This window comes from Heterocephalus glaber, unplaced genomic scaffold (genome assembly GCF_053883595.1).
Source record: "Heterocephalus glaber isolate CG9 unplaced genomic scaffold, H.glaber_assembly_v1.0 deba00001532, whole genome shotgun sequence".
In the NCBI taxonomy this organism is placed as follows: Eukaryota; Metazoa; Chordata; class Mammalia; order Rodentia; family Bathyergidae; genus Heterocephalus; species Heterocephalus glaber.
The window spans coordinates 23,500,891-23,524,823 of NW_028258330.1; the positions used below are offsets into that span (position 1 = coordinate 23,500,891).

The following is a 23,933-nucleotide window of genomic DNA, read 5'->3' on the forward strand; positions in this document are numbered from 1 at the left end:
GGCGCGGCTAAGGCGCCCAGATGCCTGCGGGCGCCCCGGGTCCACGGTTGCACCTCGGAGGCGCGCGGAGACTCAGAAGCGAGCGAGAAGGGACACGCCGGTCACCGCTACCGTGCCCAGCAGCCCCGCGGCTTCGCAGCCCCTCGGAGAGCGGCCCCGCGCCCGTGCTCAAGTCAGTCGGTGCTGTCCAGGCGCGGGCGCCCGGGCCCGGAGACCGCGGAGCTGGGGGGGCGCTCGAGCTGCGAGGATCCGGGCTGCCGGAGAGACGACGAGGAGCCGGCTCCCAGGTGAGGTGGCGTCGGGGCTGGGAACCCCTGATCGGGGGGGGGGGGCACGGGGTCTTCCGATGGCGGAGGTAGCGCGGGTCGTGGGTGGGGTGGCTGTGAGTGCAGCCGGGGGCGGAGAGGGGAGGAGGGACGTCGGGGAGCCGCGGGACAGGCGGGGGACGAGGGTCTGCGCGAACCGAGGCGCCCGAGTGGCTCTGCGTGGCTCCGCTTCTCTGGGCCGTCCAGGTTCCCCTTCTGAAGGGAAGGGGGGAAAGCGAGAAGCGGGAGGGGAAGGCTCTTATGGTTCCCAGTGTGGGTGGGTGACGGGTCACGCCGGGTTGGCAGCTGGCGTGGGGAAGGGGGCAGCTGGGTAGGGGCGTGACCTGCGAGCCACACCCGGCGGGCTGCAGCTGGGCCGCTCAGCACCCTCCTCCCGCCTTCCTCCTACCCCTCATTCCTGCCCCCTCAGCCGCCAGACGCTGTCAGGTCTAAGTCCAACCTCAGAACCTCCAGGACAAAGACCAAGGAATGTCCTCCCGGTCACTCTCCTGTTTGTGAGACCTTGGCGAGTCACTGTGTCTCTCTGGATTCCAGTTTCCTCATCTGTAAAACGGGACTATTTTAAGTCTTCCTCTGGAGGTTGTGTGAGCTAGAATGTGAGAGGTGATGTTTGTGACAGTTCAGTGTGGAGGTCAAAGGAAGGAACTGCTGGGGGCAAACTCTCTGTTGGGCCTTTCACAGGGGGGATTGGCCTTTTCTGTGCTTCCCTTTCCACAATTTCAGGATGGAGATGATATTAATTAAAACAGGCTGAGTGTTGATTATCTGAAAGGCTGAGACGAGGTGTTTTGGATTTCAGATTTTTTTCAGATTTGTGGATATTGTCAAGTACACAGGGAAACCTTGGAATCTAAACACTAAATTTGTATGTTTCATATACACTTTATACACATAGCCTGAAAGTTATTTATACATTTTTAGTGTGTCTACATTTTTGGCTTTAGTTTTTTCGATTCTGGGGATTGATTGAACCCAGAGGTACTCTACCACTGAGCTACATCCCCAGCCATTTTTATTTTGAGATAGAGTCTTGCTAAATTGCCCAGGCTGGCCTGGAACTTTCTATCCTCCTGCCTCAACCACCCACATAGCTGAGATTACAGGTGTGTGTCACCATACCCAGTTTGGTGTGCCTGCATTTTGTCTGCCATCTGTCACCTGAGGTCAGGTGTGGAATTTTCCACTTGTGGTGTCCTGTCCATGCTCAAAAAATTTCAGAGTTTGGAGCATTTCAGATTTCAGACCTGGGTTGCTCCTTCATGGGTTGTTTTGAAGATTAACTTGAGTACTGAAGGAAAACTCTTGGAGCCCTGTCTGACAGGTCTCAATACCCAATACATGTTAACTATTGTCACTACTGTTACTGTCCAGCCCAGTAGTTCTCAGACTTAATTTGCATGTCCACATCCCCTTGGAAGGCTTGCTAAAAGACCCAGTGCTAGGCCCCAACTTCAGAGCTCCTGATACTGTGGATCTGGTGCAGGACACTGAGAATTTGCATTGTCAGGGAATGCCGATGTTGCTGGCCCAGGCACCCCACTTTGAGAACTACTAGCATCACCTATGGCTGGCCTAGAGAAAGATCTCATCGTTTTGTTTTCATTCATCTTTTTTCGGGGGGGTGGAGTGTTAGAATATGGTGAAGTGAATAATATACTAAATATCCCAGGAATCCACCCTTCAAATTAACAAATGTCAGTGTTTATCCTGTTTGCATCCAATTTTTTAAAAATAAAATTACTAAACATAATAGATAAAATAAGTGTCTCCACCTTGTATTCCTCTTATTCCTATTTCTTTCCCACCTCAGAGGCAACCATTGTCATGGATTCTGGTCCTTCCAGTCTTTGCCTTTATAAATTTATCGCACATGTATTTATGCATAAACAATACATAAAATTGTTCTCTATATTTTAAAGCTCTAGAGCAGTTTCCCTTTATCCACAAAGGATACATCCCAAGACTCCTTTGGATGCTTGAAATCATGGAGAGTATTGATCCACTGCATACAGCACTTTGCAGTCTCTCCAGCATATCTGAATTGGCAACATCAGAATTCTGGTGCTTTGGGACCATTATTAGGTAAAACAAGAGTTACTTAAACACAAGCACTACAACACTGCTGCAGTCTTATCACTGAGACTAAGGGACGAGTGGGTGGGCAGCTCCTATGCCATGGATATGCTGGACCAAGGAGTGATCCACGTCCTGACTGGGATGGAGAGGATGGTGTGAAGTTTCATAATGCAACTCAGAAGAACACACAATTTAAAACTTATGGATTATTTGTTTCTGGAATTTCCCATTTAATATTTTCAGACCACGGTGGACTCCAAGTAACTGAAACTGGAAAACTAAATCATAGATAAAGAGGGACTACTGTACATGAGTATCTGACTCTGAGCTTCTTCTGCAACCTCCTTTCTTGTTATTAAATTGTCAGGATCTATCCAGGATGAGAAACAGAGGTCTAATTCATTCCCTCTGACTGCCGTGCGTATCCCAGAAGGACACCACCATTTTTTCTCATTCTCTTGTTGTTTGACATTCAGGTCATTCCCAGGTATTCACTACAATAAGTAATATCACTGGGTGTGTGGCCTTGGGCACATGTGCAGATATTTCTTGGGGAAAAGCCCAAGAGGCTGGTTGACTCTCCAGAGTGGCACTGTCACCCTTCCCTTTTGTGTGAGAGGAATACGGGGGCCTGGATGGGTCACCCAGGGAGTCTGGGGCAGAGAAGAGAGCAGAGTCTAGCTCTGTGGGTCCCCCAGTTCTCTCCAGACCCATGTTGTTTTCCAGGCCACAGGCTCTTTGCTGCAAGGATCTTTATTCTTCTTCTCTGTGTCTGGTACTCAGAAGGTACTCAAAACATGAAAGCATGGATTTTTAAATTTTAGTACATTCTACAGTCTTCTATGCATATTTTATTTAACATTGTTAGTGGAATGCTGCACATACCCTTTTTACGTTATTTATGTGTTTCGCTTTACATTATAAGCATTTCCATGTCATTATAATGTCCTTGGATTTTTAATGGCTGTATAACATTCTACTGTTTGATGTACCATCACTTGTTTAACCTTTCTAAATTAGCACTCCTGTGTAATTTGCAATTTAAATTTTTTAAATTAAGGTAACATTCGCATAACTTTATAAAATTAACCATTTTAAGTAAACAATTTAGTGGCATTTAGGAAATTCACAATGTTGTGTAAGCACTACCTCTATGTATTTCCAAAATATTTTCATCACCCCAAAAGAAAACTATATATATACCCAGTAAGTAGTTAATTCACAGTCCCTGGCAACCACCACTTTGCTTTTTGGTTTTGGATTAATTTATTCTGCACATTTCATATAATGAGATCACATAATAGGTAACTTTTTTTTCGGCAGACTTCTTTCGCCTAAAAGAATATTTTCAAAGTTCATCCACATGGTAAGAAGTATTGGTACGTCACTCATTTTATGGCTGAATCATTGTCTGGATAGACCACAATTTGTTCATCCATTCATCCGTACATGGAAATTCCAGTTGTTTCCACCTTTCAGCTATTGTGAATAGTATTGTTGTGTACACATAGTTGTTTGAGTGCTGCTTTTCAGTCCCCTTAGGTTTATACTTAGAACTGGAATTGCTAGGTCATATCATCATTCTGTTTAATTTTGTGAGGAATTGCCAAACTGTTTTTCACCGTTTTACATTTCTATCAGAAACATATGAGAGTTGGCTTTCTCCACATTCTCATGAACAATCTCTATTATCTGCATTATTATGGTTATTACTATTACCACCATAGTGGGTGTGAAAAACATTTTTAAAATCTTTATTTATTTGTTATTGTGTGTGTGTGTGTGTGTGTGAGAGAGAGAGAGAGAGAGAGAGAGAGAGAGAGAGAGAGAGAGAGATGCAAGGGACCAAATCCAGGGCCTCATGTATGCTAAGCAAAAACTCTACCACTGGGCCAGGGATTTGGCTCAGTGGTTTCGCCACCTGCTGCGCAAGCTCAAGGACCCGAGTTCAATCCCCGGTACCAAAAAAAAAACAACAAAAAAAACTCTACCACTGAGCTACAATGAGAGGCCTGAAAACATGCATCATAATCTCATCCCATCCAGGCCACTGCCTGGGGGCCCTTTCTGCAGGGGATGAGAAGAGTGTCTGCACTCAGGGGACCTTGACCTGTAAACTATTCTAATCACTCTCCAATCATGACCAGGTTTCCTTTCTTTAGAAAAGGAACATGAAGGCTGGAGAGGGTAACTGTCCCACCCACCCAGTGAGTCAGTAGCATGATCTCTTTCACCCTCCATCTTTCTTCACAAACCCCCAGAGCACTTTGCTCCCCACCCCATTTCTACAGCCTGGGCGACATGTGTATGGTCAGAGGTGTGGGCAGTGATGTGGAAAAAACCCTTGTTCCTGTATAAAATGTTTCTTGTTCTCAGTGGCTGTGGCCATACATGCTGTAGCCCTGCATGATGCTGCATCCTCTTGACACCCTGCCCTGGGACTTGCATGTCTAATCCTCCCCCAAAGTCACCACCTGAGCTCCCAGCATCACCCTGAAGTCTTTGGGACCAGAGACAGAGATGTAGCCCCATTTCTGCTAGAGAAATGAAGTGCAATAGACAGAGCTCATTTGACAAACCTGAGCCTTGAATGCACACTCTGCCTCCTCTTAGTTGTGTGCTCCAGGAAAATCCCTCTATTCTCTGAATCTCAGGGGTTTTTTTAATCTGAAAAATGGGTGTGAGAGGGACACCACCTCATGATTCCAGCAATGCAATTCCTTTTATGTGCACCTGCATGCACATACACACACACACACACACACATACACATATATATCCGTGCATGATTTCTATGAGTATTTATGTTATAATTTGGGTTTCCCCAGAAGCAGACCATAGACAAGGTTTCAAATGTAAACAGTTTATTTGGGAGGTGATTTCAGAAACCCAGGTATGGAACTAGGGAAGAGAAAGCAGCAATAAAAATGTGATCAAACCTATTCCCATGGTGAGCACTTGGAGCTTGGTCCCCCTGGGCACTCGGAGAGCCAGTGCAGCGCTCACTCAAGAGATGAGGGGACTGAAATGTGTGTCCACTTGTGTCTGCCAGCTGCTGGTTCAAGGTCTGACAGCTCATTAGCACTTCCTGCTTGCCAAGCTCATGGACACCACAGGCACCTGTAGCCACAGAGAAACTCTCGGGCATAGATGCTGGCAGTTGTAAGTCCTGCCAGAATGTCCCAAAAGGGTAGAATGAAAGGGGCAGGGCATGGATAGCACCTGCTTCCATATACATGTATCTGAATGTGGAGGCAGAGGCCAGATGTTGGCAGAGGTTTTCTGGGTAGAAAAGGGCAAAAGGTGTCTGTGGTGGTGTATAAAAGGAATGACCCAGGGCCAGGGATTTAGCTCAGTGGCACTGTGCCTACCTTGCAAGTGCAAGGTTCTGAGTTTGATCCCAGGTACCAAAAAAAAAAAAAAAAGAAAGAAAGAAATGACCCAAGGGTGCCTTGATTTTATCTGTAAATGTTTAATGTTTTGTATGTGTGTGCAATACTGGCGGTTGAACTCAGGGCCTTACCCATGGTAGGCAAGTGCTCTATCACTGAGCTACATTCCCAGCTCTTTTTAAATTTTACTTTGACACAGAGTCTCACTGGACCTCAGCCTCAAACTTGTGACCCTCCTGCCTCTGCCTCCTGAGTAGCTAGGATTATAAGTGCACACCAGCACATCCACCTTGTAATGTTTATGTTTTTAACAGGATGGATGTACTAATGTTTTCATAGATGAGAGATAATTTTAAAAACAAAATACATATCCTCCAAAATATAAAAGAAACCAAGGCCTGGAGCTCTGTCAACTTAAAAAAGAAAACTATGAGCCAGGGATTTAGCTCAGAGGCACTGCACCTGCCTTGCAAGCGCAAAGTCCTGAGTTCAATCCCCAGTACCAAAAACAAAGAAAGAAAACTGAAAGGGTCAGAGCATGCACTATTGAGGCTTGAGGACAGCTGCCTCAGAGCAGCATGGCAGGTTAGAGTGGAACCAGTCACTGTGCCCAGTGGGTAGAACTGGTCACCACTTCCTGTGTGAAGGGGGCATTCACAGTTGTCATGGGAAAGCTGGCACACCCAGGAAACTAGGGGACCTGGTTTTATTATTTAGCAGAAATTCTCCTAGCACCAGCTGGGTCCTTGCTTTACACACTGAGATGCTGCCGGGAAGAGAGCAAGGTCCTTCCTTCCCTAGGTGTCTTACATTCCCAGAGCACAACCAAACCAACAGGTGGTGTATCCGGTGTGTGCATCCAGATCCCTTGAGAAGCAGCCTCCCTCCCATGGGATGGAACTTTCAGGGAGTTTGTGGGGTGAGAAGGTGGGAAGAGGTAAGGAGAGACAGATCTGACCCATAAGCAAGAAGAGAAGGAGCAAGGAAAAGAAGAGGCGGGAGACGAGAGGAAGGGCAGGTGGAGGGGCTCCAACTGCTGGAAGGAGAATGGGCAGGGTTGTGCCCTAGTCACTGGCCTGCCTCAGTGTCCCTCCACATGGCAGCAGTGGTGGCTTTCACAGCACAGCCAGGGCTGCTGACCACCTGTGCCCTTTGCAGTTGAAGAGCTGAGAGGCACCCTTGAGGCTGCTGCATGAAGGGGAGGAGGAAGGTGATGTGTGAGGTGGATAAGGAGTGGAATGATGGAAGCAGTGCAGGAGACAGGTCTATGAGGTTGGAGGAGGTCAAATCCCAAGGAGAGGACTGAGGCTTTTACTCCAAGTGAGATGGGAGCCCTGGGGGTTTTGAGAAGAGGAGGGTTGTGACTTGACCTACATTTTAAAAGGCTTGGTTATTTGTAAGATGCAGAATTAGGATTGAAACCCAGCTCTGACTGGCTTCAAATCTTGTATTTTCCAAACTGTCCCACCCCTGCCTGCTTTAGAAAAAAAGTTATTCCAAAGAAGTTCACAGTTGCCCTGGAAATCTGGAACTGACCACATGACCCAAAGGTAACACTGAACATGCTAAGAATTTAGTATGTACAGGCAAAGCACCTGTAATCCCAGCTACTTGGAAGGCTAAGGCAGGCAGGTTTCAAGTTCAAGGCCAGCTTGGACAATCCTGCCTCAAAAAATGAAAAGAGCTGTAGGTGTTGTTCAGTGGTAGAGCCCTTGTCTAGCCTACACAAGGTCCTTGGTTCAATTTCTAGTACAAAGAAAAAGAGATGAGTCCATAGTCTGAACAAGTCTTTGAAGCTCAGGTATCTTGGAGCCAGCCATTTAGCTAAGCCAAGCAAACAAAGAGGTTCCAGGTTCAGTGCGCTGTTCCGTCCCTCACCTTTGTACCAGCCAGGGCCAGGCCATCTCTGGGGGCTGCACTCATCTGTGTACCAAGGCCTTGATCCCCCGAGTCCCTTCCTGTCTGCAGGACCAAGTTCCCAGCTCCCTCAGAAAGGAACCGAGGCTCCGAAAAGGGCACAGCTAAGGAGCCAGAGGTGACCCTCAAATGACCAACACTCACTTGGGGATAGGGATGGTTTGTTCAGAAGACACAGAATCTGAGAAAAGGGAGACTCAGGCTCTGCATCCCCAGAAACTGCTCAGGGAATTGGGCCCTGTTTGGGGAAGGCTCCCTAACCCCTCTGAGCTGTTCCGAGAAGAGAAAGTTCCTCTAACTGGACAGTCTCAAGCTGTGGGCCCAGCGGTCACCTTCCTGAGCTTCCTGTTTGGGGTTCCTCATTCCCCCCTTCCCCTTTGTCGCCTGTGGCCTCCAGGGCTGACTGCCATGGGTGACGAGAGGTAGGAGAGCTGAGAACTAGTTCTGCCTGTCACTGACCAAGGGGAGACCCTCTCTCCCAAGGGCCTTAATTGCTCTATCTGAGAAATGGGTTCACAATTCTGATCTTCTGCCTTTGGCCCCACATGGTGATGCCCTGTAGGGAGTAGAACACAATCCATTCACTCCACAAATGAATACGGAGAGCCTATCATATGCCAGGTGCTTTTAAGGCATGGCTTCAGTGCCATCACTTTAATGGGATCCACATTCCACCCATCCTCACCTACTCTATGGCTCTAGGATCATCTTAACTTCTATCAAAACTGCTATCAGAGAAGTCTTTGCTATCAGCCATTTGCACTTGAGTGTGAATTACAATCCCTTGTAAGAATTTCCTCTGTCCTGGACAGTATTTTGGTATTCAAATGGGCAGAAATCTGCCCCCAGCTAGCTCAAGCAGAAGAGGGAAGCTATTAAAAAGTCTGGAGATATCAGCTCCAGACAAGGCCTGAGCCAAGTTTAAGAGTCTGTTTCTTCATTTCTCCTGCTACAACCCTGTTTCTGAGCCAGAGGCCACAGGCTGGTTCTCCTTGGCCAGGACAGTCACATGTCCATTTCTGCTCCTGTTACTTCAACTCAGCAGGCTTGGTCACAGATGCATGCCTATGGAGGGGTGGAAGGACTGGAGTCCACTTTCCCAGTCCATGAAGTGAGACTGGGGAGAGGACGTCCCCAGAGGAAAGCTAGGAGGGCCAAAGTTAGAAGAAGAGGAACAGACGCCATGCTGGAGAGAACCACAGCTGTCCTTTTTAGAGGACTTCTTGTCCAGCTTCTCACTTGGAGAAACTGAGGCCCAGAGAGAAAGAGAGAGACTTGCCTGAAGTCACACAGTGAGCTTTTAGCAGAGAAAGGACCGAATGAAGGACCACATGCTCTGGCCTCTCCTCCCTGGGCTTGGCACTGAGATCAGCCAGCATGGCGACCCTGGAAGGAAGCTGGGTGCCAGCTGACCCACCTCAGTCCCAGAAGCCCAGTGAGGTGCTAGAGCAGGTTTCAGGTTCCAGGTGTGGGCAGTGGCTGAGGAAGTGTCACAGCCAGGGGTCAGCTGTTCAGAGCCAGCATGGGGCCCCAGAGGGTACTTCTGCTCTCAGGCCTGGTTTTGAACCACATTGGTAGAGAAACGTGTGTGGGGAGGTTTCAAATAGTTTCTCACATCCCTTATCGCACAGGACATCTCCTTTTTTTTTTGTAATATTAGGGATTTGAACCCCAGGCTTTCACACTGATCTGCATCACCAGCACTTCTTTTATTTTTTATTTTGAGACAGGGTCTCACTGAGTTGTTAAGTTGCCCAGGCTGGGTTTGAACTTATGATCCTCCTGCCTCAGCCTCCCAGAGTGCTGATGTTATGGGTGTGCACTACCATCCCCGGCTTAGGTGCCTCCTATTTTAGAGGAAAGAAAATTAGACTCAGAGAGGGGAAGTAACTTGCCCCAGGTCCCATAGCCAGTCAGTGTAGTACCATGATCCAAACTTGAGTATTATGATTCCCAACTTCAGCCTTCATTCCAGCCTTCCCTTCTCAACTCAGTCCCAGGAACAGAAGCTGCATTCTATTACCTGCATTGTCCAGAGAGCACAGTGCCCGCGTGGTTTTCATGCACTAACTGTGCACGAAGCTCTTACTGGGCACCAGATAGGCACCAGGTTAAGCACTCAGGGACACAGAATGAGCAAGACCCACTGTGACTGTGCATTGATGATGGAAATGGCCTGCCTCTGCCCTGGCAGGTGTGGTAGCTTTGAGCTGCCAAACACATTGGGATATAAAGACTGAGTACAATAAAAGAATGTAGACCAGGGTTGGACCTGTAATTCCAGCTTCCCGGGAGCCTGAGTCAGAAGGATCTCTTGAACCCTGGGGTTCAAGGCCAGCCTGGGAAGCACAGTGAGACATCATCTCAAAAAATGAAAAAAATATATAAAATAAATTCATTTTAAATTAATTCACCTTTTTTTGCTTTTAAAAACATAGTTGTACAAAACCTTAGTTTTGTATGTGGCTCATGTGACATCTATAGGTCTAGTGAACATGACAAAGGACATTCTGTTGCCTACTCCACACCAGACATTGGACATGGTTCCTTTGGTTTAAGGGGGCAGTCACGTTTGACTCCTGACATCATATCACTTTAAAGTCACACTTTGGGGCTGAAGGTGTAGCTCAGTGGTAGGATGCTTGCCTAGACTGCATGTGGCTCTGAGTTTGATCCCCAGAACAGAACAGAAAAGAAAAAAAAGCCCACACACTTTGTTGTGCCAAATGGAACCGATGGGAATTTCCTGTTGTAAGAGGATGGCTACCCCAGGGCTGCTTCTGGGCCAAAGGAAGTGCAAAGTGCACCAGGCCAGTACCCTCTGTGCTGGTGAACAGGACAGGTTACCTCAGTGCCTACTGTGTGCCACATGTGCACATCTGTCAGCTCCCTTGGTGCTCTCCACCACCCCACTGTCCTTCCCCCAGTGGCCTCAGGGTGGGAAGGAACACAAGGGCTCGAGAGCCCATCCCTCAGGGCTCTGTGTCCCTTGGGAACATGAACTACACTTACTAGGTGCCCAGTATGCACTGGGCTGGGAACTGTGAGGCTGGGAGCTGCAGATCAGTGGGTGCTCAGAGAGGTGGAGGGAGCTGCCCTGTGTCACAAGGCAGAGCGCTCTTCCCAGAACTCCCTTCTGTTGAACAAAATATGTGGCATGTAATTAACATAATTTTATGCCATAAAAAAATTCACAAGATGCTGCTTAATTTCCCAGAGTCATAATGCATATTTATCACAAATCAAAGGGAGATGTTGGTTTCAGTTTTAAATGTATATAACTACATTATAAAACCGTGATTAATTCTGATAATTTTTCAAATTAATGATCTGGAATTACAGGAGTCTAAATGTGTTTCTTTCTTCAACAAATGAAGCAAAAACTGCTCATGTCATGAGGTGGTAAACTGTTCCCAATCCCTATCAGGGCAGACAAATCCTGGTACCTAAAAGGAATCTTTCCTTTGTTTAAAATCACTTCCCTAAGCTGGACATGGTGGTTCACACCCATGATCCCAGCACTCCTGAGGCTGAGGCATGAGAATTGCTGTGAGTTGGAGCCCAGCCTAGGCTACATAGTGAGACCCTGTCTCAAAACAACCTAAATAAATAAATAAATAATAAAGTCACTTCCCTAAACCTAGAAATTTGGAATCTTCTTTCTTGAACCACAAATACCAAGTTTACTTTAACAAGTACAACCAAATTCTTCCTGCTTTAGGGAAAACTGCACTTGTAGAGCTGGGGAGAGCGGGCATTGCCATGTAGCTGCCCACAGCCCTCCCGCTCAGCAAGCACACATGTCCTTAGCAGAAATAAACACACCTGCCACTCCCACAGTAAGTATTGGCTCCCATCAGGTGAACATATTCTCTTTGAGATCCTAATTTTATTTATTTACTGCAATGCTGGGGCTAGAACCCAGGGCTTCACACACCCTAGGCAAGTGCTCTACACCTGAGCTACACCCTCAGCCCTCTTGAAGCAGCTATGAATTAAAAAGCAACAGAGTGTGTGAGCTCTGCCTCTAAAGTGTCCCCCGAAGCTGTCCACTTCTTACTTCCAATGCCAGGCCGCTGTCATCTCATCCCTGCACGACCACAGCAGACTCCCTGCTGGGCTCCCTGCCCCTGCTCCCTAGAGTCCATACCTCCCCCTGGAACCACTGGGATGATTTAAAGTGCAAACTGCACCCCATCGTTCTCCAGCCAACAACTTTCCATGATTTTCCACCACCCCCAGAATAAAATCCAAATTCCTCACAGGCCCTAGCAGATGTGACAGACTTGTCACCTGCCATCCTTCTCCTGCCTGGAGGGCCTCCTTTTCTCCAGGCACAGTCCAGCCTCAGGGCCTTTGCACTTGCTGCTCCCTCTGCCTGGAACACTCTTCCCTCCGAGTATCACATGACTGGCTCCCTTGTGTCATTCAGGCTGCAGGTTCCACATCACCTCCAAAGAGAGGCTGTTCCCAAGCAGCTGTCTAAAGGGGCCCTGCCCATGTGTTCCCTTATCACCCTATTTCATTGCTGTCATGATTTTCACTGGCTACATTTGTCATATTATTTGTTTTCTTGTTTACTGATTGTGTCTCCTAACCACATCTATTTGAGCTCCATAAGGACATGGATTTATCTGCCTTGTTCATGGCTTAAAGAAGTACTCTGTAAATGTTTATTGAGTAAATGAATGAATGGATGAATGACCAAATAAATCCAGAGACAAAGAGAGAGTGGAGAGTGGGGAGAAGGAGGAGGGGAAGAAGGAAGAGAGAAAGGGAAGGATATAAACCAATTATAAAATAACCCCAGGAATATGGGGCCTTGATTATTACCTAGCTAGATTATTGGAGCCATGGTATGTGATGCCATCTTTGACATTTACTACCTAACACAGTTGTGTTTTCCTGTGGCTCTGAGCCCAGCTGTGCTGAGGATTTCCACCTCGGGCTTTCCCAGCCTCCTATCCTCTGCCAGGAGGTTTTATGATTCTCCCCATTTTGCCGATGAGGAACTGACACTTGTGAGAAAGGAGGTGCTGGTTGGGTGGGGCAGGGCAGGGATCAGCTCAGGCTTTCGGACTCAGGAGCCAGTGGTGCTCATGGCCCACTCCCGCCTCTGCCCATGGGTCTCCCTGTACCACTCCCACCTGCTTTGTGAGTTTTCCTGAGTAAGTGCCAAATCCCACTGCTCCATGGTCCCCAGGGCTGCATGTTCTGGGCCAGTACTGTGGGGAAGCCAGGGGGTCCAGCCAGGCAGCTCCAGGGGGGCTGGCAGTGTGCTGAAGCAGCAAGGCAGTGGGGAGCCAGCCTGCATGGGGTTCTGAACAATCTGGGCTCCCTTCCCTCTGTCTGCTGCAGGATGGGGTGCTTGAAGTCCAAGTTCCTCCGGGATAGAGGGAAAATCTCCAAAACTGAGCCTAGCTCCAACCTGCACACCCCTGTGTATGTACCGGACCCCACGTCCTCAGTCAAGCTGGTGAGTAGAGGAGGGCTGGGCATCCTGATTGCTGCCCAGTGCCCCCGACATCACCCTCAGAAGCTGGGTGAGGTGTGCTGAGGTGAGATGGCGCTGCTGCCCATCTCAAAGCCATCACTCCACAGGATGGGTCTCAAGATGCTTCCTGGGCAAGGGAATCATATCTTTCCTATAGCCCAGCTTTGCTGCACTAACCAGGCTAAGTGGCCATTGCTGGTCTTCAAGCCACGTTAGGGGTAACATGGGACCAGACTGAGAAGAACAGCAGTTGCAGTAACAACACTTACGCAGGATGGATGTCAAGCAAGAAAACGATGAGCATTGTGGTAAGACTGGTAGTAATAACATCGGGAGTGTAAGAGCAATAGGAGCAGCAGGAATAGGGAGGGATGGTAAATAAGAGTAGTAGTAACCACAGTAGAAGGGTTTACTTACTTATTTTATGCTTATCCAGAGGTTACTGTGAGCCAAACATTAACCTAGGTATTTCACAAGTATTGACATGATCAGCCGGTTTGGCAGTGCACCCCTGTAATCCCAGTACTCTGGGAGGCTGAGGCAGGAGGACTACAAGTTCAAGCATAGCCTGGGAAACTCAGTGACTTATGGAGGTCTCATCTCAAAATAAAATAAAATAAATAAAAAGGGCTGGGAAATAGCTTAGTGTGAAGACCCTAAACTCAATTCCCAGTGCTACATACATTAAAATAAAATAAAAGCTCAGTGCTCACAATAAACATCATGTAGGTGACAATTTGTATTCTACCTATGTTATAGATGGGGCACAGAAATTAAATAACTTGCCTAAGGCCACATGGCTATCAAGAGGTGAAGCCAGAACACAAACTTGGGCAGCACAGCCCCCATTGCTAAGTACCAGTGGTAGGAGTAAGAGTGATGATAAAACTGCAGTCATGGCAGGGATGGTAACAGCAGTCATGGTAATAGCCACTAGTAATGGTGGCTGTGGCAGTGATAGTCACGAGAGCAGTGGTTGTATAATAGCAGAGGTGAGAATACTGGTACAGCCCGGGGGTGGCTGCGCCCACAGCAGGCTAACAGGGTAACCAGTGCTCCTGCCTTCAAACACCTCGGAGGCCCAGGAAGGGCACTTCCCTATGGGGAGGCTGCACTGCAGCTGGGACGCAGGAGTGATGCTGCTTCACAGCCAGGGTAATGAGGTCAAATGGCCCAGGGGCCAGGTCTTTCTAAGCTCAAACTTGGAGTTCTCTCCACTCTCCAGCCATGCAGGCTCCCCTTAACTGCATTTGGCAAGGCGAGCACAGCTGCTGCTTGGTGCCTCCCCAGGTGCCTCCCCCGTGCCTGGGGTGGCCACTTAGAAGTCCTTCCTCATATTGGAGGGAGGCCTACTACCCTATACCCCCTACTCCTTGGTCCCAGACCTGCCCCTCAGCCTGCCCCACACACATGCACTCCCTTTGCCCCATGGTAGCCTACAGAGATTGAAGGCCAAAGTTCCCAGCCCTTCCAAATTGCCATGACATGAGTTCCTGGCTTCTCTTCATCTGTTTGCTCTTTCCTCAAGCAGAACTAATGCCTAGAACAGGACTAATTCTGGAGAAGGGAGAATAATGGAGTGGTCACCGCTCTCTCTCTGACACTTGACCTGTGTGCCCCTGGACCCTGTGTGTGGTGAGGGCTCCAGAGTCTCAGGTCCTCAGAGGCCCAGAGGGAGGTCAAGGATTTCTCCCACAGATTTGGAGCATCAGATCTAAGGGAGGCAGTTGTCCCCCCACAGGACGCTGGCTCAGAGGTGAGTTAGTCACATATTCCTCAGACAGAAGGTCCCCAGGTCAGGTCCGTGTGATAAATGTGGGTGAAACAATTCCTTCCCTAGAGGACTCCTCAGAGCCTTTGTGACTCTTTGTAATGGACTTTGTGAGTCTCCCCCCAAATCATGCATTCCTCAGTGTTTCCAAAATTCCTTTTTTCAAATGAGTGCTTCATGATGTGTATGACATACAAATACACTCTCCTTGAAAATGGAAGAAATCAAAAATGACAGTTAAAGCTACAGAATTACTAACCAATGCATCCCTCCTCAGAAATGCCTCATCCCCTTCCTCTGAGAAATCAACTCTTGGTGTGGACTCTTAGAAACCTTTTTCCATGAACTTACACTCACACCCATGTAGTAAGTGGGTGTCCACAGAAGACATTGAGGATGTGTGTGTGTTATATATAAGTGTATTGTATTTTTCATTCTACAGAACCAACCTTTTTCACCCAAAAATGTATCTTGACCTCCCTCTTCCAAGCAATGCTTGGAGCACATGGTATAGATGGCAGTTACCCCTTTTGGGTGGATGCTTAGATTATTTCAAATACACAGTGGAACCTTTATTCATGAGAAATGCTGGTGGAGCTATGATTTCTTCAAACATGCCTTGGAAAATACTGATCTGGACTAACCCCCTCACTGTACAAGATGTGATGAAAAACTAGGGTGAATGTTTAAAGTTTTTTAAAGATTATTACTGTAAAAGATACATTGCCATTAATGCTCTCAAAATACTCCTCTCGCTTCCAATATACATATTGCATCATTCTTGTCACTTTCTAAAGTACTTCTGGAGCTGGGCATGGTGGCACACACCTGTGATCTTAGCACTTGGAAGGTTGAGGCAGGAGGATCACCGTAAGTTCAAGGCCAGCCTGTGCTACATAGTGAGTTCAAGCCTAGACTTGAACTAGGCCAGCCTAGACTACACAGCAAGACCTTGTCTCAAAGAAAGAAAGAGAGAGAGGAGAGAGAGCGGGTGGGGGGGGATGGAGAGAGAGAGAGAGAAGGAACTTCTGGAAGCCCTCTTTTGTGAGTATCTTTATGAGGTATGATCAAAAATGCCATGAATGATGCTGCCTACTGCCATCCAGTGGAAAGGCAGGCTCATAGAAACATTACAGTGTGTCCTCACCCACCTTATTCACCAGATATGGTACCATGCAGCTTCTGGTTCTACTCCAAAGTCCAAATGACCATGAAAGATAAGTGTCTGGAATACATTCAGGGCATCAAGGCAGCCACAACTGCAACTAAAGACATTCACAAGAGGACTTCCAGAACTGCTTCAGAAAGTGACAAAAATGATGGGATATGCGTGTGTATATTCAAAGTGAGGGGGAATATTTTGAGGGGGATTAATGGCAATGTGTCTTTTTCTTTTCTGGTACTGGGGATTGAACCCAGGACCTTCCACTTTCGAGTCAGGCACAGCACCACTGAGCTAAATGCCTGGCCTCAGAAATGTATCTTTTACTGTAAGAACTATTATTAATTTAAACATGGTATATTTTGATCACCTGTTGTATGTGAAGGTGAAGAGCCAATACAACATCCTCTAGTATATCCAAGGTCAAGAGCAAAGGCTACAACTCAAGAAACCTGGATCCCTGTGGTGGCTCTGCCCTTAAAGTGACATCAAGCATGTTCTCTATGGGCCTTGTCCCATGACACACAAGGATAGGGTAAGATGCTCTGGGGCATCCTTTTCAACAGCGTTTCCATGGCTTCTCACACTCAGATTCATCTTCTCCCATTTCTTCCCTGCAGGGGCCTAACAGCAACAGCAACCCCCCGGGGCTCATGGAGGGTGAGTATCTGCAGAGAAGTCACGTACCTTGAAGACGGTTAGGTTAAGTTCTGGATCAGAGCTTGAGACCAAAATCCCAGAGTTAAAACCATCCTTGAAAATCCCCTGAATTGCCCCTGAAGTTCTTTGTCAGGCGCCCTGTGTTTCTATAACACTGAGCAGTAACAAGAACAAAACCCTGTTAGCTTTAGACCCTGGAGCCACGCCCAGCACAGTGAGATGGTTATTCATGCTATTAGACAGACGCATTGGTGGGTCCAGAGCTGGGGGCCAGGAGCTTCGTGGAAACACTCAGGCTGTGGGTCTGCTCAGACTGAGCCTCACCATGCATGTATCTCCCTTCCCAGCAGGTTCCGAGGACTTCATTGTGGTTGCCTTGTATGATTACGATGCCATTCACAGAGAAGACCTCAGCTTCCAGAAGGGGGACCAAATGGTGGTCCTGGAGGAGTGAGTCTCCATCTCAGTGCCCCTAAGACATACCCTCTTCTGGACTCAGTTATGCCCTCTTTTGTGCTTCAATAAAGATGGCGCATGCCTTTAATCTTAGCACTTGGGGGCTGACACAGGAGGGTGCAACTTGATGGCTAGCTTGGGCTGCATAGTGAGACCCTGTCTCAAAAAAATTTAAAAAAGCACCTGTTAGACTGTGAGTAGATAACTGATAAACTGATCATCATAAAGGGTTTTGCTATCACTTGGAGATGTCAGAAACATAAAGGGGACTATGCATGTATGAATGGTACACTTCCAGGCAGTGATGAGCAGGTGAGCACACTTTCCAGGAAAGCTTCCTACAGTCCAGTGATTAAGCCACAGACTTCCCCATGGGCCAGGCCCTGTTGAGTGATTTTTGTACTTGGAAGTCTTTGAATCTGGCCGAGAGAGGATCAAAACTTTGAGGCCAGCCTGAGCCACTTAGCAAGACTTTGTCTTAAACAGTAGAAAAGGCTGGGATGTAGCCCAGTAATGGAGCACTTGCCTAGCATTTGTGAGTCCCTGCGTTCCATCCCCAGCCCCACAGAGAAGGAAACCCTTGGATCTCTGAGTGGGCACCTCCTATCCCCCTCCAGACCTGGCCATCAGTGGCATTGTGGCCAGGAGGTGCAGGGGCCCAAGGGTGGGAGAAGTCGTGCTTGGCCAGGCCCTTGAGCCCTCTGACTCCTCCTGTCAGCCCCCTGGAGCCACTGTGTGTCTCTCATTGGCTCAGCCCCTGTCTTGGGTCCAGCTCCTCAGAAAAGGTGCAGGCCCAGGAGAGAAGAGCAGGGCCAAGGACCTGGGCCACAGGCAGAGACTCTGGGATAAGGTTCAACTTCGGATGCTCAGTGGGGATTATGCCAAGATCCCTTTCCTAGTCGTGGGGCCCAGGCCAGGGGCAAGACAGTCATGGACCTGCCTCTGCCCCTCCTGGCTCCCTGGGGGTAGGGGACACAGGGACATGGAGGATAGTCCCTTTGCCCTGATCCCTTCTCTCTCTCTTGTTCCTCAGGTCTGGGGAGTGGTGGAGGGCGCAATCCTTGGCTACCCAGAAAGAGGGTTACATCCCAAGCAACTATGTGGCCCGCGTTAACTCTCTGGAGACAGAGGAGTAAGTATCAGTTTCCTACCTCCCAAAAGGAAGTGTGAGCAAAGCCAGCACGGTTCCTGCCTCAGGACCTTTGCATGTAGTGTCTGCCCTCCTGTCACACTTCCCAGGGCTTGTGGCTTGGCTGGCTCCTCTAGCATCAGGCCTCAGAGCCTTCCCTGCCCACCTGCCTGAGATGGGTCCTTCTGCAACTCTCCTTGTGGAAGGCTATTTTATTCCCTCTGAACACCTCTTACTAGCAAAAATCATCTTGTTTCTCTGGCTGTTCACATGTGCATTGCCTGCCTCTCCCACAAGAATGAGAGCTCACACTTGGGCTGGGGAGTTAGTCTGCCTAGATCTGAATCTTGCCTTTATATATCTAAGCTAAATGACCCTGGGCAAGTTACTGCCCTTTTCTGTTCCTCAGTTTCCTCACCTATAAAATCAGAATAATAAAAGCAACAATTCTGTAGATAATAAGAGCTCAATGAATATTATCTGTCTTTCTCTCTGGTTGATAACAGAGGAAATAGAGGCCCAGAGAGGGAAACCAACTTGCTCTAAGTGACACAGCAGGTTTACAGCAGGATCAAGGCCTGCTAACATCTGTTCTGGGGCTTTATATATCACAGCTCCTCACCTTAGTGTGGGTGGGAGTGGATTCAGCTGCTGCTACTTAAACTTTCCTACTCAATATCCCAAATATCCAGGAAGAATGAAGGAAAGTTCCCAGGAGTTCCAGAGTTTAAAGTTCTTTGCAGTCTCACATTTTGGCTTAGAAAGTCATGCTGACTATGGATTCGCCTGTGCATACTCAGAGGATTGAGTGGGAAGCTAAGCAGACTCAGGCCTTCACTTCTACAGGCCTCTGTGGCCCCGAGAGGGTTCTTCCCCAAGGTCATGTGTGCTTGTGAAACTTGCAGACTTGAGATGTATGACCGCAATGAGCTAAGACAGCTGCCCATCCTTCACATGGAGAGGTGAAGCACTCTGCATTTGTAATGCTGCATTGTTTTTCTTTTTTAAAAAAAGTCTCTCCCAAATTGCACAGGTTTCAGTCTCAGTAAACTGGATTTGCCTTTGGTAAATGTCTTTTGACATGAAAAGAATGACTGTTTTCTTAAAAAAAAAAAAAAAAAATTCTTGGAGGAAAATGATGCTACAGAAAGCCAGGCCCTTGCCCTCCTGGCTCCCACCTGGGCTCCAGGTGGCCACAAGTGCCCTGTGCTAAGCCCATCCCTCCCAGTTCACATGTGTCCCCATCCCTTCCCATCAGGTGGTTCTTCAAGGGCATCAGCCGGAAGGACGCAGAGCGCCAACTCCTAGCTCCTGGCAACATGCTGGGCTCCTTCATGATCCGGGATAGCGAGACCACCAAAGGTGACACCAGCCTCCCTGCTTTGTCCTGCCCTGCAGGGGCAAGCCCCAGGCTTGCCCCTACCTCTCCCTTGGAAAAAGCTCTGGGGAGGACTGAGCAATTCAGCCAGGAGGCCATGACCACCATGTTTTCTCCTGCCCTTTGCCACTCTGAGGCAAGAGGAGTTGAGAATCTGTGTTCAGCTTGGCCCTTCTCAGCCCCTGTAGTTGCAGGCTTGGTCAATGGTAGTAGTCTCAGGTGGTTTGAGCCCTGAAAACAAACAAAAAAATACCCTGCTGAAACTTGATCTTCACTAGCTTGGGGTTTTTGTGTTTTGTTTTTTGTTTTTCTGAGACAGGGTCTTTCTATGTAGTTCAGGCTGGCCTTGGAATCACTGTGTAGCTCAGGCTGAGCTCAAACTTATAGTGATCCTCCTGTCTCAGCCTCCCGAGTGCTGGGGTTACAGGCATGCACCACCACACCCAGATCTACCTTGTATTTTAAAAAAATACTCATTGCAATCTATCTTGTCTACAAGCTTGATTCCTCCCTCCGTAGGGAAATGGGGCAGAATGAGATTGCAGAAAGACCCAAGCCAGCCTCCTCTGAGACTCTACTTCAAATGCCCCTTGGAAATATTTGGAAGCCTGATGCAGGAGCAGCTTTCTGAAATCCCTGTGCTGGGAGAGCAGTAACTTGACAATAGGCGATGGGTGGCAGGAACAGTGCCTGAACATCATATTGAGTACCTCAAACTGGCACCAGCTGAGGCTAATTTTCCCAAGGGAATGAACACCAATAGGTATATCAGTCAGTGCTCACTAGAGAAACAGATTTAATGGATTTACAAGGTAGGCTTACAGTGGGTGCCTACAGAGTCAGGTGTGAAAGAGCACAAAAAGGCTGTGTGCTTGAGATCGAAGCATACAGTCAAAAGTCAAAGGCCTGGAGCTCACTGTAGAGTCCTGGGTGAGTCTGTAGCACGAAGCTGAAGGGTCTTCACTGGAAGGCTGAAGAGTCTGTACTGGAAGCCAGAAGATGAATGTCCAGGGTGAAGGTGAAGACTGGAGCTCCTCGGAAGACACAGAAACGAGCCTTTCTTCTTCTTTCTCTTTTTTATTCCACTTAGGCTACAAACCTACTGGTTAATGTCACTCACACCCAGGATGGATCTTCCATCTTCAGTTAATCCATTCAGATTATGCTAAGCCAATCAACTGGGTGTTGGTGTTTCTTAATCAAGTTGACACAACAATTAACTGTCACAATAAGATTCTCCTGATTTCAGATTTCACATGCAGAGTGTTTGTGTCAGACATACATGTTTAGATTAAAAAATGATTCATTTAAATAAATAAGTTGTATGAAGTGTGACCTCCCAGTACCCTGAAGCATACTGTTTTGGGGACATTGATCAAAGGTTTCAGTGCGGCCTTCTATTTGACCCCTGGCAAAATCCGAATGTGGCTGGGACAATGTCACTCACAGTGTTTCAGGTCAGTGAGTGTTCAGGTGTTAAATCCTCTCACGCAATAAGTCCTCTCCCAGCCCCTGAGGAAAAGAAACAGAGTCAAAAAGGCAAAGCTACATGCAGCTCAGCACATCTCTCCACCTGTGCCCAGAACAGCTTGGGGACAAGCTGATGTATCCTTCAAGCAAGGGCAAAGAAACCAAGAAACCTTCACAGGCCTGTGGGGAAGGAAGTGAGCTGGGCCCAGGATTCATGGCCTGCCACAGTGGAGGTGTGGTGGAGACTTAGCCAGTTTAATAAAACTTGTAGCCTGAGCCCCTGAATTCCATCCTGCCACTTCTGGGATTCTGCCCACCCCATTGGGCATCAGCCAAAGCAGCCTCACCTTGACTGGGACAGAGTGGCTAAGAAGGGACCCCAGAGCCAGTGCCTGTGCCACTTCCCAGCTGTGTGACTATAGGTGAGTTACTTCACCTCTCTGGACATCAGTCACTGCATCTGTAAAATGCAGGCAGTAAGGCCGGGCATGGTGGTGCACGCCTGTAATCTCAGCAATGATGAGGCCCAGGCTGCCATGAGTTCCAGGCCAGCCTGGATTACAATAGGGAGACTCTATCTCAAGAATAAGAAAGAAAAATGAGGATAGTAATATTATAAAACTTCCACTTCAAGGGGTTATTAATTCATTATAAAACTTTATATATTATAATTTATTATAATAAATATTCCTATTCATTCATAGAGGACATTTGGAATACAGTAGTGCCTGGCATGTATGGTCAAATATTATTCATTCAATGATGTAAGTTTCCCCCAGATTCTATGGCATTGTGTGCTATTGTGATAGAGAAAAATGTATGACAGAGAGGCCTGTGACATGTCCAAGGGTACACAGCCTCAAATGGCAAACTGTGGTTGTAGACCAAAAGGCTTGTGTGTTTATCTACATGATCACGTGTTCCTTTTGTTGCTGTAACAAACTACTGCAAGTGCGGTGCCTTTTTTCGAGGTCACAGCCTTTCTTGGCTCACAGCCCTTCCTGACATCTCTCCAACCCCTTCTTTCCATCTTCACATCTCCTACTACCAACTTTGACCTTTTTTTTTTTGGTACCGGGGATCAAACTTGGGACCTTGTGCTTACAAGGCAGGCTGCGGAAGCACTGAGCTAAATCCTGGGCCCGACCTTGGCTCCTTCTGACAAGGATCCAGGGGATTATACTGGGGTTACCCAGATAAACCAGGATAACTCCAGCTCCAGATCCTTAATTTAAAGTCCCCTTAACCATGTAAATCAACATTCCCAGGAGTCAGAGGTTGAGTATGGACATCTAGGGGGACCATTATTCAGCCTAAAACAACATGTTCACATTCCAGTAGTTGGTCTGAGTTTTCTTTGCTGTTTATTTGTTAAACAAATATTTGTTATTTTCTTTGCTTTTTATTTGTTAGATAGATACTATAGATGGCAAAATAATCAGGAAGATGATGAGACAGACAACATTTATGGAGTGTTTGTCCCAAGTCCTTTTCAAACATTATTTCTTCTGATCATCAAGCAATGTGATGAGATAGAGAGGTATGATGAAGCCCATTTCACAGATGAGGAAACTGAGGCACAGAGTGGGAATGTAGTCACTGGCCCCAATTCTCACAGCTGGGAATGGCAAAGCCAGGATAGAATCCAGGCACCTGGTGCCACAGCCCACTCTTCCTCTCATGTTCTCCTGCCCTGGTGCCTGGATGGTGGCAGCAGTGGCCTCTTGGGGGTCAGGTAGGGTGTCAGGGGGCTGACACAAGCTGGAGGCTGCCATTCTGAGGGGCTTCTCTCTTATGAATCCAGGGAGCTACTCTTTGTCTGTTCGAGACTGTGACCCACAGCAAGGAGACACAGTGAAGCACTACAAGATCCGGACCCTGGACAATGGGGGCTTCTATGTCTCCCCGAGGAGCACCTTCAGCAGCCTGCAGGACCTGGTGGCCCACTACAAGAGTGAGTCCTGCCCAGGGCCACATCCCAGCTGTCTAACCCCAGAACCCATACTCACTATGAAGTACTGCCTGGGCAGGGACAAGGATATGACCCCACTGCTTTTAGTCTTCCACGCCTTTACTTTGCTTTACTTTTTTATTTGTTTTGTTTTGAGGTGCTGGGGTTGAACCCAGGGCCTAGAGGGCAAGCACTCTACCACTGAGCTGTGTCCCCCAGCCCACATATTCCCACAAAGATGGGCCTGTCCCCGGGAATCCTGGTCACAGGTGCACTGCAGCCCCTAAGGCCTTCAGAGTCCTTCCTGACTCTCTGCTGATAATCAGCTTCTTTGGATTCTCCTGAAGGCTTGGGCTTGTGGAGCAGGAGGGTAGAGGTGGCCAAGATATAGAGGTGCCATCCTATCATGTTCTGCTGTCTTGCATATGTCCCCAGTGTGGCAAGCACATAGAAGTTGGCCAGATGCAGAGTACCAGACAAGAGGCCTCTGGCTGGCTTGGAGCTTGTTGCCTGTAACTAACCCAGGGACTCTGTTCCAGAGGGGAAGGACGGACTGTGCCAGAAGCTGTCATTTCCATGTGTGTCCTCCAAGCCCCAGAAGCCATGGGAGAAAGATGCCTGGGAGATTCCCCGGGAATCCCTCAAGCTGGAGAAGAGACTTGGAGCTGGGCAGTTTGGGGAAGTCTGGATGGGTAAGGACCCAGGGACTGGGGAGGGAGAAGGTGGAGAGGGGAACGGGAGGTTTTCTGCT

At 48.0% G+C, this 23,933-nt stretch overlaps 1 protein-coding gene across 4 annotated transcripts in view; it reads left to right on the top strand.

The window, feature by feature from the left end:
* Positions 1 to 23,933, top strand: part of Hck (HCK proto-oncogene, Src family tyrosine kinase) — a 37,650-nt gene continuing 13,717 nt past the window's right edge. Inside the window, exons 1-8 of one of the 4 annotated variants that reach the window (XM_004840586.3) lie at positions 1 to 287; positions 13,070 to 13,187; positions 16,759 to 16,798; positions 17,146 to 17,248; positions 18,288 to 18,386; positions 19,642 to 19,745; positions 23,036 to 23,185; positions 23,722 to 23,874. In XM_004840586.3, coding sequence (XP_004840643.1) covers positions 13,071 to 13,187; positions 16,759 to 16,798; positions 17,146 to 17,248; positions 18,288 to 18,386; positions 19,642 to 19,745; positions 23,036 to 23,185; positions 23,722 to 23,874 — 766 coding nt within the window. In that variant the 5' untranslated portion in view covers positions 1 to 287; position 13,070. Of the gene's footprint in view, positions 288 to 13,069; positions 13,188 to 16,527; positions 16,674 to 16,758; positions 16,799 to 17,145; positions 17,249 to 18,287; positions 18,387 to 19,641; positions 19,746 to 23,035; positions 23,186 to 23,721; positions 23,875 to 23,933 lie in introns of those variants that run through there. The other 3 variants (XM_004840587.3, XM_021254896.2, XM_021254897.2) reach the window with 3 other exon arrangements.